This window comes from Aptenodytes patagonicus, chromosome 7 (assembly GCF_965638725.1).
Source record: "Aptenodytes patagonicus chromosome 7, bAptPat1.pri.cur, whole genome shotgun sequence".
NCBI lineage: Eukaryota > Metazoa > Chordata > Aves > Sphenisciformes > Spheniscidae > Aptenodytes > Aptenodytes patagonicus.
Window position 1 is genome coordinate 15,332,955 of NC_134955.1, and position 14,634 is coordinate 15,347,588.

Sequence of the window (14,634 nt, forward strand, 5' to 3'; positions counted from 1 at the left end):
GTAGTAAGTATAGTGGTCACAGTCAGAAAGCCAGCGCAGTTGCTTTGCTGTACTTGGAATGCAAAATAATTATATTAACTGTGTAGCATCTCTGGGCAAGTATTAGCTTCCTAACAGCTGCCACTCTCAGCTTCCCACTGGAATAAATGGCAACCCCCACAACCAGGTACTCTACGAGGCTCGTCAAGCGCCTGCAGGTCAATAGTCACAACAGTCATTTGAGATGCACAGTGCCCTAAAGTTTTAATTAATCCAGTATACAGTATAAATACTGAAATATGTATAAAAAATTAATTAGGTGGTCTATGCAGCTCTGATTTCTCAATTAGTACTTACCATGCCGGAAAATTATATTACATGACTTTGAGATACATAAGGAAGCATGGGACTTTGGGGATTTTTTTTCTAATGTAATTATTACTTGTCATCAGCACTTACTAACTTTGGCCTGTTTCACCTTCTAGAGCTCCAAAATATGGAGGGAAGGCTGCAGCCACCTCATGCTATAGATCCTGCCAGGCAGTAGGAAACTCTGTCCTGTCAGATTTTAATACAAATCATAGCTGTATATCAGCAATTCCTCGAGTTTTCTATTCATAATGACTTTCTGAGCTCAGGAGTTCAGGAGCAACTAAGGCGTGTGCTGGAAGGGCCTCAGAACCTAATAAATTGTCCTCTCTTCTCTAGGTCCTTCCATTGAGGGCATGACCTAGTGTAGTTTGTTACAGGAATACCATTTTCTTACTTCAAGGCGTAGAGTTTATGGGCAGATTTGCAACACTACTTGGTAACTGCCATCTTGGCATTGAGCTAAACAGCTATGAAATTGGTTCCCACTTAGCCCATGAAGATATATCTGCTGAACATGTGCACATAATCATACCCTGGCTTGTGCACCAAGGCAGGACTTCTCATCTTGGCTGCGCTGTAACACTAACACTGATATGCCACTTCCGAGTCAGAGCTGGCTTATATCTAGCTCATTTTGCGGGCAAAGGAAATTAAGTGACTGTGTGCACACAATATTTGACATTCCCTAAATGACACAGTCAGTTTCAAAAGTACTCAGTTCCCACAGCTCCTATTATTGAAATCCCTCTCACTGTATTTTCTGAATGCCAAGGAAAACTGGCACTGTCAAATCTTAGTCTTGCCTACATCAAACTAGAGTAAAATGAAACAGAAATGAAACAAGCAACCAAAAAGAAAACTGTAAGTATCTTAAGGGTTAATCCATCTCCTATCTTTCCTCAGAAGTATGAGCGAGTCTAAACTGACAGTTCTAGAGGTGAAAGTTTCATTTCTCACAAAAGTAGAAGAGTACAGGTAGTAGCAGTCAAGTTCATAAATATTCCTCAGAAATGCTTTGAAGAACCCTCTCTATGAAAGAGTGTAGCTTAATCTCCAGTTTCATTAATTCCTTAACTACTGTGCTGAGAGTGCCAAAAATAGGAATTAATCAATACCAAGTGTAGTTACGGCCGTTTTTTTATCATGATGTCTCTCCAACAGAAACTACTAACCTGCCCAGCTACCTTTGCCACACATGCTGTAGAATTTAATAAATATATTAAATATATAAATATTCTTATTTCTTGCAAGCCACTGGGTATAGTCTATAGTCAGAACATTGTGACTTCTGGTCCTTACTAGCATCAGCTGGATATAAACCACTAACATGCTAGTAAACAGCTTAGCTGTATTCTGAGATATCTAGGCCTTGATTTCTGCCTGCATGTCAATCTTTTAACATTTGTTATAGATCTCTCTTTCTGCATTCCGGCAAGTAAAAAAAATGCCCTAAAGCTCTATCGCCTTCTGCTATGAGGTCAATAGGATCAGAGGTAAAACAGTATAAGCTCAATAGTGTTAGGATAGGTACTGTAAGGAACACTTTAGAGTAAGTGCAGAAATCTGTTCTTGTGCAGGAAATCATGCTGGTACTCTTCTTCCTGAGTCATGATTGTACCAAGTAGCCTACAAAGCCAAAATCAACACAATGTGATTTGACATATCACCTTTCAGGGAGAAGCACAACCAACAGCTTAATCATTCTTAGTCACTATTCAGAAAGCATCTCAGATTAAAATGGGAAAAGCAAGGAAACTAAAGCACATGCTTTCTCTTGTCTGTGAGAAGAAAGGTATTAGCCAGGGTGTCGTAGACAATTTCCACAACTTGCAACTCTTATGTCTTTGGAGACAAAATATTCTTCACTTTGGTCCCCAACTGTTGTGAGGTGGTGATGTGTGTGAACAACCATCATCCTGTGCCATCTAAAGCTAGCTGCCTTTCAGAGCTCCATTAACTGGTTCCTGCATACAGTGCACCAGTTTATCAAACTGGAAAAGAACTTTGGGATTTCTCAACCTGAAAATAAGACAGTAACTGGACAAAGACCCTGGTTTAAAGAGGAATGTCTCTAGATGAAAGAGACAGAAGGGAGTGGGACAAACAGAAATGCTTGCTGAAATCCTGCTTGGCCTCACTTCATCTAATATTAAGTAAACTTGCTAGAAAAGATTTTAGGTTCAACCTGGCTTTTAATTAGTATGCTGTTTACATCATCTATTACAAGGCTTTACTTTGGATTTGACCCTGCTCCTGCTGCAGTCAACAGCAAAAACACCACTAACATCAGTGGGAGCAGGATCAATGCTTTACTTTGTACATTTCATATTTAATGTCAAAAAAAGAAACTGGTGTTTATGTTTTGTAGTTATTAGTTATCAGGTTAATATGCTAAAGGCAGCTTGACAGGGAATACTATTAATGAGCAAAATAAGGTTGCTGCTTCTGGACTGAGGTCACTTACAAAGAATGTACAAATGAAAATAAGGTTGACTTTTATTTACTTAACTATCTTCCTACATTGAATTCCTTTGGCAACGTGTCTTTAAACATTTAAAGCCCTGTTTACAAGGAGGCTCTGAAAGTAGCTTCAAACCATTATAACCCTAATTGAATTCCCCAGGAGTCCTGTAAACTCAGAGGAAAAAAGAAAGAAATCATAACATTTGCTAAATCATCTCAAAACATATTTCACTGCAAGGTTGTGTGACCTGTTATAAGTCTGAATGATGACTGGGATTGATCTACTGAAACCTTTTATTATTCAGATTGAAATCAAACAAAAAGTTGCCCATTTGAAGCCTCCTAATTAAATTATACTTCCTCTGACTTTTATCACTAATTAAGAGTAAGAATTTTGGCACAAACTACAAGTATACTGAAGATAACAGAATTAATTAAAGATACGTAGCTTTGTATAATGACACGGGGCAAACCAGATGCAAATTACTAGGCGAGTGGGCCAATATATTTAGAGCAAATGATTTTGTGGGAAATAAAGGTAAAAAAAATCGTGATGTTCAATAACCGATATTCCATCCACCTCCTTCAAAGCAGAAGTTTTTTTTCAAGTGGAGTTGCAAACCTCCACATTATTTCCAGCCAGCTACGCCTGCATCTATATGAGACAGATCACACAAGAAGCTACAGTTAATATCTTAAAATGTTAAATAGCTTCACATCCCTGTCAGCTTACCTGGCTTGTAAGTTATTCCTGGGGGGAAGAGGAATCCCTGCTGGGCTGCAGCAGCCGCTGCCAGCGTCCGCTGGTCGTGTGGAAAAATTGGGATCATGAGCGGAGGCATGTGACCCTGAACCTGCTAAACAGAAGAGAGCCTCTGATCAGAAATAGCACAAATTTGTCTTGACAGGTATTTCTCCAGTACTGATAGTGTTCTTGTGTTCACACAGTCCCACAGAACCTTCACCTTAATATAATCCCTGCCAATTTCACATTATCACATCAAAGCCCTCACTAACATTGTTTTCCCTCAGTGTCAAAGGTGTAACAGTCTCAGTGAACTGCACGTTTTCCTACTTCTTCCTGGTTCTCTGTTATTTTTTTTAATTAATATTCCCTGTCCCGGCACAAGGTAAAAAGGTACAAAACCTTTCTAACATACCATAGGTTCTTTAAAAAGAACAGTGGTACATATTTCTATTAATTTTTCACAAGTTTTCTCATATTTGGTCACAGACAGCAGAGTGACAAGCATTTTAGAAGTAACCTAACACTACAGTAGCTACTTTGATGTTCAAATTTTAGTATCATTGGGGTAATTTTAATTCTGAGATCTTACAACATTGTATTGTTCATATATATATATACCAACAACTCAGGTATGTTATTTCAAAATCTCACCACAGTATTAAACAGTCTTCTAGTCAACACCCCAGCTCTTAAGATTTAAGGCTCCAACATCTTGGCTCCCAATTAAACTAACATCCTTTGCCATACACACCTCACTATAACATATAAATTGCTTATCTGTCTAAGCAGTTTTATAGCTTTATGCACTATCATGTAGCTTGGTAATTATGGAGCTGTATTCAGAGACCATTTCAGAATAAAACTTACTATATCAAATTTAATTTGACCTTAATAAATGTATCAAAAAGCACAAACATGCAAAAGCAAAAAATTCTTCACCTTATACCAGCATTTGTATTCAACATATAGAAAACAGAAGATGGGATGGAATCGTGTCTGTTAAATCCAGATGTTAATTTCCTAGTTCCTTAATTTACACTACATGTGTTTCAGAGACAGCGTCTAGGATCACAAAGAGTTTTTATCCATCATTCCTTAACCCCAGAAGTACCCAAGGGTTTGACTATGATTTTTCTGATCAGTAGTTAAGCAAACACATAATGGTTTATATATCAAAGCTAGTAAATGTAGGAAGAAATTGGGGTTTTAGGCAGAAAAAAAATTTTGCCCTCATCCTACCATAAATCGGTGGCATTAAATACTATTAAAAAGTTAAAGTACACTTCAAGCAATTTTTTTTCATTTCAATCCTAAAAAACTTTTTTGGTCAAATCCCACATGTTGACCTATGACATTGTTTAAATAGTGCCAAATTTTCTTGTCATATCCCCGTTACTTTCACAACCATTGATGCAGTGCAGAAATGCTACTGTGTGTGTCTATGAGGGTTAATTTACCAACAACTCTTCTCTTGGGAAAGCCCTAAGATGTAGGTTAATAAAGGTCAAGCAAAAAATAAACACTTTACAGTATTTTTTTGAATCCATTTCTCAGGAAAATCAACTTATAATAAAAAGGTCTTTGTGCAATTACTGCTATGGCACTGGGGCATGAAAGAAACTAGCTTTGAGCAGCTATTTCTCTCATTTTAGCTGAGGTAAGCCTGGCTGTGCGTTTTAGGATATGAGTAAAACTTGGTTAGATTGGAGTTGATCCCCATGTGCCCAGCACAGGTATTTACCTCTGATAAAATGGTGCTAGTTTTGCTCTGTAGTGTTCCTTTACACTGGCTCTACAGGAGTACAGCAAATGAAAATCACAGGCTTTGTCTGATAGAAACAACTATAGGATATACTGGAAGGAATTCAACACAATACAGTCTACAATCATTTTCAGTAGTTCCCAGCTACAGTCTAATCAAATGGACCCAAGGCTTAAGAAATATCCCTTTCAATCAACACACACAGAAAGTATTTCCATGGGGTTGCAAAGGTACAAGACACCAACACAATCTCACAAGATAGAAGAGATCAGAGTGAGTACTGTGGTTAGAGTGATGGTGCATACATACCCATAGCAATACTTCGCACCATAGTGTCATAAAATTCATTTGAAACGTAATTAAGGCCAAATCCTGCAATGGTTACTTCATAAGCCTCTTCCCACTGCAATCCTATAAAGTTGGATCCACTCCACCATATCCAAAAAGATTTTGTTTTAAACTCTCAAATAAAAGCAATTCTGTAAGTGTGGAGAATTACCATTGCATGTGCTGGCTATCTGCTAGTCTTTGAAATACTACTCTGAATGCTGGATCAGGTCCTCAGCCTATATAAATCAATGGAACTTTGGCTAAAGGTGGCTTACATTTAGAGTGTAAGTTTGAGTTTACACTTAAGAGAGTTATACAGACTGAAAAAAGCCCATACTGAACGGCAACCATTCCCTCCCATGGGTCTTTCCTCTGGCACATATTAAATACTATTCCTAGGTAAATGTTGGTTTCACTCAGAATTATTATACACATAGGTGTCAATTTTCAGCACAGGTCAACTGAAAAGCACAAATAAGCATTAAAAAGGAAGAGAATGTACAAGTATCACTGATCGCTGAATTATTAAAGATGTAAAATGAATGCCAATAAAACAGTAGACACCTTAACTTTTGACAATTTTTTTCCTGAGGGTTTTATTATTATTATTATTTTCATTTTACTGGGGGGGGGGGGGGGGGGGGGGGGGAGGGAATTGGGAGGAGGGGTTGATTGGTGTACTTCATAAAATCGGCTACATGCCCAGAAATTTTAATTGCTGAGATGTTCCTCAGGTCTTTCTGAAAACCAAGACTGTAGCAGATGCCCGAGAAACACTCCGACTCTGTCTCTTCCCATTCGTAAAAATAGCGTATTGTTGGATCGGCACTTTCCCTTTTTGTCTCCTCTGTGCTAAGTTGTTGATGATGCCATTTTTTGCCATCTGCCCCAGAGCTTCATTAAAGATACATGAATGGACTAACTGGGCTGCTATCTTGTGAGGAACAGGTGCTATTGTTTGTCCCCAAAGACTTGCACTAAAGATCTCACTCAGAATACTTGAGAAAGAGCATCTGCAGCAGTCAGTCAGAGAGTAACTTGGCAGAGCCCGTACTATGGGCTAATATGCAAACAGTGACACTCAGGGGGACTCATTTTCTCTTTCATGAAGATTATTTATTTTTTTTGTGACGGGTAGTAAATGTTTGGTTTTGAACAATTCTGCCAGGCTATATCTTTAACTGAACTGTACAAACCCTGGAGGAAACCTGAGTATATTCTTTCCAAAATTCAGTTCTGCAACCTTGAGTAAAATCATGTCTTATATAGAGCTACCTCATAAAATTAATCTCTGTTTCTGTACAACAAGCTCAGGTTTAACTGTGTTAAGCATGAGAAGCCACCAAGATTAGGGAACACTTAAAAGGTAGTGTACCATTCCTTTAATATCCCATCACTACTCTCACAGCCCTTGGGAACTGATTACAGCACTTCCTTGCCTGAGATCTAAGTCAGGAAGCAACTTTAGAGCAAATCAGCCCTGATTAGTTCAAGAAGCAACTTCCAATTTCGTTTTCCCTGAAATAATAAAAGCTGGTGGCCCATTTGATAAACTGGGCAAATCTGCAGTGCTTTGTCCCACAGTCATGTGAATGCTAATCTCAGAAGTTGGCTGGACAATCCTTCTTGTTAAAAAGTCATCGACGGTTAGTATTGTGCCTGGAAAATGGAAGCCAAAGTGATATGTCATACAAAAATAATGCCTTGAATGAAAATGATCTGCCTCTTTTGGATAAGGAACACAGCACATTTAGTGAGACTAAGGAATAGGAAGGGTTCTGTCTTTAAAAACTAAAGCTGCCTCTGCAACAACTAACATTGCAGCTAGAGAAGTAAAGGCATGCAGAGAAAAGGATGGCAGCAGTGCAAGCAAAAAGGCAGCTCACACATTTCTGCTTAGCTGCGATGATCACAAGTTTCAAGAGCAGAAGTAAATCCCACCCTATAATGGCAGCTGAATTCCTTGCAAACTTTTCAAGATCAAACTTGACAAGTTGCTTCTCTGTTGCATGGTTTACTTCAGTAAAGGGGAGAATTAAGTGCCATCTTTTTGAGAGATAGTAAGCGCAATCTTTATAATTTTGTATCCCTTCCTTAAAGCTTTTTTTTTTAATTACAACCAGCACTAGTAAAAAACAGTGTGATAGCCTAAATATGCTCTAATTGCCTAGAATAATCCATCACCACTATTAAAAACCATTGTGCCCCACTTCTTCCACCAATAAAATCTCTGGGCCCTGTTCTCAACTTGTAGAAATCTTGAGATTTGTATTGAATCTAACAGACTACTCCAATGCATGTTAGCTGAGAAACCAATCTTTGAATATACTGAATTGACTTTTTTTTTTCTTTAGTATAGGGTGTACGGTACCTTTTGTCTTTGTGATGTTGTAGCCTCTGTGAGAACCTCATTCATTCACAGGCAGGTTTAAACTTTTCATAGTTTAAACTTGAATTTCTCCCTAAGATTTTTTAACTTCTTGAATAATTGGTATAGTCAGACTACAATTTTAACCTGTCTATGCAGTTGTTAAGCTTTTAATTTCCATAGTAAAAATGTGTTTGAAATTTTCTACTCTCTCATTTAAAAACTGCAATGTAATAGAAGATCTTCGCAGGTAATGGCAGTGTATCAAGTAAGAATGTGCATTTTCAGAATGCTCGAAATACATGTTTATATCATAGAATATAATGGCTATAACTGATAGCTCAACAGATTACTTTTTAGGTTGATTCATTTTAAAAATCTTAATGGCACTGCAAGCAGTGTTTGCGCCCCTGGTACTACCAGTGCAAGTTTTTAAATACCCTGCATATTACATGTATTTACCTCATCTGCATTTTAAATAGTCTGTATACAATACATGGCACTATTATTTTTATACCACCATTGGAATTTTATTTATTTCAATAATGAGCATTGGGTTTTATTGTTCTTTGCAAGAGAAGAAATATAAGAAGTTTTGTTAATTTGAATTTTATTTTGATTAGGTCATTTTGGTGACTCTGCAAGTAAGCAAACACCATGTTGCATAAAAAAATAGGGACTACTTCTATGAAAACTCATATATATGAAAGTCAGTGGGATCACTTAAATGCTTAAAAGCAGCTATGTGCTAAGATTTTTGCAGGTTTGGGCCCAAATCTCTTCCCCAACTCTGGCAATATTGTAATGAACTCATGCCATGACTGAGCCCTTTTCTGGTCCCAAAAATGATCTATGTAGAAAAACTGCAGAAGAATTTTACTGAAAAAATAAAAAGGTCTCTTTGGTTATAATTGAATGGTTTGGCTGTTTTATTTGTGCCGTTCTGACGAAGCAAAGCGACTGTAAGGCTGGGTTAACTAACCAGTTCAACTATAAAGGATCTGGCTACTTTGTGTGCGAGTGGTGGCTGGGCCTTTTGTTCTGAGCTCAGAAATGTAACCGATGAACTCTCAAGGCTTTGAATTAATCTGCCATCAATGCCTAGCATTCTCTAATGTGAAGATAATATGTGAGAGTGGACCCAAACGCTTAAGTGAGAAATCCCCTCTAGTATAAGTAATCCCAGGGAAGCAACTGTGACTCTGCGTGAGGAGGAACAGCAGTTGAAGAAAGGTGGGCTCCACGAGACCAAAAGTGATCACGCAGGCACTGTATCGTAGCTAAGACACTGAAAATCGCGTTGACATAGCTCCCACATTGAAAATTATTCAGAGACTACTTTCTGCTCCTGTTAGCAATATAGAATCACTGGAGCTATATCTATGTAGGGAGGTATATTATGTTCTAATTTATCTGCCATCTAATTATCTACAGTCTAATTGAAAAATATTTCCTCTCAGTGAAAGTACATGAGCCACAAAGAAAATGTCTGCCAATGAGATCCCAGGGGAAGTGCTGGCAAATAAACTGTAAAAAAGATACCATAGACTTGCAAAGTAAGAACATTTCATATGGGAAATACTATGAAAGATATGTAGCCCACTACTGAATTTGTAAATGGATTGTAACTGCTATTTTCTTTCTTTTCCCCTATCATTTTTTCCATTTGTCCAATGGTTCAGCATGATTTGGAGATATGTCTACTGCAGTTGCCACAACATTAATGTGAAAATTGCAGCCATGATCATAGAGCGAAACAGAGCATCCTTATTTTTTATTATTTCTTCCTCACTACTTTGAAACTTCAAATGAACTAAACTTAAATTCCATCTACTTGGGAAATAAAGAAGGAAGCAATAGAAAAATACAACCAACCACACTGAAAACAGAATACTTTTAAACACTAGCTCTCGTTTCATTTCTGTTAGCTTCTCATTGTATTGCCCTGTTTTTATCTAGCTCCTTGACTACCTGGAAATACAGAATTCAACTAAAGATGATCTCATGAAGTTAAGAGTTTGATAAATGGTAATTAAATCTATTTAAATTGTCTGTATTTTAAGAAACTCTCACTAGGAGGGATGGAGAACATCTCTGCTATAGAGAAATAAATAAAACATGTTATGCAAAAGTGAATTTATAGTTCATTTGGAATTAGAGATCTACCACCTTTTCAATCCATACAAATGCATAATCTTGTCAATTAAATATTATTGTTAAGGTCTAGTAGTATGTTAAAATCACTTTAAAGTGCAACTAAGGAAAATTCATGTGTGTTTATTACTCCTTAAGGGTCTATTAGTGGGTATTTTATTCAGATTTGTGTTGTAAAATCTGCATAAACTCAGCATATTGTTATCCCCATGTGTGCATTTGTTTGGTTAAAGCATAACAGCAAATCTCTATTTCTGCAACTTCTGGAAAAGTCAAGAGAACTAAAACAGTCCTAATTTTAATCAGATACAAACAGTTATCTCTACAGAAGTGAAGAGTTGACTATTATGCAAATTGTCACAGTTAGTGGTCACCAAGCCATCACAGAAGACTGAGCAAGTCAATTATTTCAGATATTTCCAAAGACTAGTGAAGATGTATGTTTCTCATTTGCACCTTGTCTTATTCATGCCAAAATAAGAAAAATATTGTAGCCTAATGATACTTGTTGATATTTTATGTACAGAAGCTCCATTACTTGAGCTCAAATCTAAACATAAATTATGTCAGAAAATCCTTATTAGTTTATGTTTTTATGGTGATATCAAAATGTGCAAGATTTTTGGAGTACATTGAAATTTCCTGTTGATGGAAAAATTTAGAGCAAGAGATGCTTTAAAATTTGCATTTCATATTGGTGCTTTCAAGCAGAGTTTTCCCCCCACATCCTTTCCAGACAGAGTTCTTTTTTTGAATAGTAGCCATCACTAGTAATTAAAATGAAACTAGTTCCCTCAGTAGAAGGGCTTGCAATGTACAATATAAAAAAATCATCTAACGCCACAACACTGATGATTGCTAAAGGAAGGACTGTCTTTCACTTTAAAGAATAGCTCCAGCAGAAGTGGGAATGAAAACAGAAACATCTTTCAATGCCTCTGATGCCCCATAGAGGTAAAAAAGGTACAACAAAAGAACAAGTTGGGGTTTTTCTATTATGTTAAAAAAACACAGAATATAGCTGAAACCCAGGGATCACTGATGCTAACAGCAGTTCTGCCATTTACTTCGCTAGAGGGAGAATTTCTTCCTGATCAGCATATTGTTTTAAAGCTTTCTATATTTTCACTGATATTCCAAGATTTGCAACTATATTGTATTGTAACTACATAAGCACTTGGAGATTTTGAATACTTTACAATTACTAATTAATTCAAGCTCAAAGACCCATTCAGAGGACAGTATTACATCTACAGTTTACACAGGACAACACTCAGAGAGGCCTTGATTTCTCTTCCAGCCACAGAAGTGACAATGCATAGTGGATATAAACCAATTCCATTGTAATCTGCTGCTTGTAACCTTTACACCTTACCACACAACTGAATAAAGAGCTACCCAAAGTGCAGAGCTATGGCTAATGAGGTACATGCTCTGTTGAAAAACCAGAATGAGGCTTTTCAGCAGGTACATGCCAGCGCTACCCAGTTTAGCCCTCAAACACTTGTATACTGGCAGGATACAAGGGTGGAGGTGAGTCACAGGTGCGAAAAAGGAACGCCTTTCCCATCCCACCCAGTCCTATGGCTGATTTCTTCCTCTATTTATTCCTCTGTGAATTTACTCTCCTTTATTACAGAGACACGTGTTGATATTTTTCCTCAAGCCAAAAAGGATAATATTCAAGAGACTAGGTCAAAGGAGGTATTCACATCTAGTGAGAATATTCTTGCTTCTGTATATTTTTGAAAGAGATGTAATGCAGAATAGTAACCTAGATAACTTCCAGAAATCACATGATATTTATGGAGTGTCTAGATCAAAACACAAAGGGTTATCAAAGGCAATTATGTGGAGAACTAGTTTAATGCAGAAAACTCCTGTGTCTAGAGATCAAAGTCAAATCAGAATACTAATCGCATGCAAAAATTAATTTGTTCCATCTCTTCCTAGGATTCCTCAGATTTTGACACAACCTGACCATCTTTACTCAGAAAAGGCTCCAAGAAACTGGTGTGTTTGCACAGTATGACTGAGGTGATTGCCACTGTTAGGTATACAGTAATTATTGCAGATTTGGGAGTAAGCAACAGAGAGTTTCTAAACTACCAGCGACATACACACAGCCTGCTTCCTTCCTATGCCAACTGTGTCTGGCTCAAATCAGTTATATTGGCTCCTCAACTTTCTACAGCATTTATGATTCATCTACAAAAACATTTTGAAAGAACAAAATCATTAAAAAGGTAAAATAAGGCAAAAAACAAGGAAACTCATATTTAAAATGAGCATTACGTATTTCCTATCCAAGTTTGGGTGTTAAAATTCCAGCAACAGCTATACTTCAGACATAAATCCACACTGCTGTGTTGCCTTTTCTGCAGAGGATCCTGATCTTCAAGAAGGAATGCCAATCTTCCCATTTCCTGGCTTTCCCCAATTTGTCAGAACTTCAGTGTTATTTAAAGCGCGCTTTCGGCTTGCGAATAGATCCTTGCCATGAATCCTATGATCACACTCATGTTAGAGTGACGCTGCTTTCAAAGTTGGGTTATTTTCTTCGGTTGCTCATGACAATCAGTGGGAGTCACTGATTGTGACAAAGCTGTGCTGCAATTCCCTTTCTCTCTGCCTGACCGACCTGCAGCAAAGGGGTGGCTCCTCTGCAACCCTAACATACTGGAGTTGGGGTGATGAAATGCACGGGCAAATCTACATAGAATTACGGGGTCAATAACAATGGCCCTTTGTCCAGCTGTGGCTGCTCCCCCCTCTGCAGCCAGGCCTTATCTGCTCAGGAAATGCCTGCTTTAACTGACAGGTAGGAGATTAAATCTACAGCTGCCGAAACACAATCTCCGCTCTGTTAGATAGGCTTTCATTGAAAAGCACTACAAACACATAATTTGTTTATGTTGTACCAGCAATCTTTGACAAAGCAGACTGTCTAGCTGAGACAAATGTGGTTAAACCCATTTATTGTATTATTTCTGCTACACAGAACAAGCTCTTAAAACGTAGAAACTAGACAAGGCACAAAGCTCTAGCTGTCTAAAGAAATCAAGAATAGATGACTTCTTGTTACACTAGCCCCTTTACACAGCGTAGCATGTTCCCTCCTGGAAAACATCCACTGTGATTTCTTTCTTTTCTTTTTCTCTCTCCCCACAACCCCTTTTTTTTTTTTAAAGTGGGTGGTTCAATGATGTTTATGTTTCCAGGTTTTAAAGTTTCTTTTGTTTTCTCTAGCATCAATAGATATAAAATAACTAAGTCAGTCAAAGGATGCCTTCAGGTTTAAGAAACAAGGGAATATTTTTGAGAGACTACTTCTCAGAGAAAGAATAATTTTCCAGACACACTGTCTGGTCTTCCTGACTTAATGCATGCTCAGATAGAAGTTTTGCCTGAGTAATGAATGCTGGACTGACACCCCCCCACCCCTTCTCTTTCTGTTTTTTAATCATCAATCACATATTTCTCAAAACATTACTTCATTTTTGTTACACCTTCTGCTTTATTTTAAAATAATATTGCTGGCTGTTTATTTCAAATGAAAGGCACAGGGAACTGATGAATTAAGTGTTTATAAATCTGAGTTTTCAGATTGAAAACAACCTTTTTCATAATGCAAAGGCTTTATAAGAAAAAGCTGTCTTTTAGCCCTAGTTTCTTCTGGCCATACATTACTCCTAGTAAACTCTCCTACAAGAACTAAATGGGTCCTATACGCTGAATATGAGAAGGGCAACATTCATCTCTCAGGAGGAGCGCCTCAGAAACTCCACTTACTTCGGTGGAGCCGGACACACTCCCGAGAACAGAGCGTGGCCCATACCAATCTCTGCTTTCTATATTTAAGACTCTGTTCTCCGTCTGATCTGCATATGCAACTCCAATTAATGTTACTGGGAGTTGTGTGCGCACACAGATGTGCTTAGCGACCGGCATATTAAAACATCCCTTCACCAATGAAATTTAATAAATGAGTTTTCCCAGTGTTATTACTATAGATGCTCAATAAGGAAGATCTTGTAAATCACAGAATTGTTGCTTTAATGGTTAACCATAATTAAAAGGAAAAGAAATAGGAATAGTAGTCAACATCTTAATGTTTTATCATTCATGTTACTTCTATAGCCCTCTTGCCTCTCCTGGGGCATTCTCTTACATACCCTTTTGCAGCATGTTGGTTTCATATTATTTTATTTAACCTTAATCACAGCATTCATCTCTGGATTTGAGAGGAAGCTGTACGGATCTACCATACGAGCTGCCACTCAGAATATTCAGTTTGGCATAAAATTTAAAAAGTATGCAATAAACTGGCTGAATCCATAGGGAATCCCTCAAACAGCATGGATAATGAGGGGAATCCATAACAGACATAAACAAACCCAGAAAGATGTCTGGGGCCAACATCATTATGTAAGATATATGCCCAAGATGTATGGGCAT

General features: G+C 37.6%; 1 protein-coding gene across 7 annotated transcripts in view; it reads right to left on the minus strand.

The window, feature by feature from the left end:
- SOX6 (SRY-box transcription factor 6) overlaps window positions 1–14,634 on the minus strand; it is a 380,373-nt gene that overhangs the window by 100,634 nt on the left and 265,105 nt on the right. For 6 of the 7 annotated variants that reach the window (XM_076344067.1, XM_076344063.1, XM_076344068.1 and 3 more), the window contains one exon: window positions 3,548–3,671. In XM_076344067.1, the coding sequence (XP_076200182.1) occupies window positions 3,548–3,671 (124 nt within the window). The remainder of the gene's footprint in view (window positions 1–3,547; window positions 3,672–14,634) is intronic. The other variant, XM_076344066.1, reaches the window with a different exon arrangement.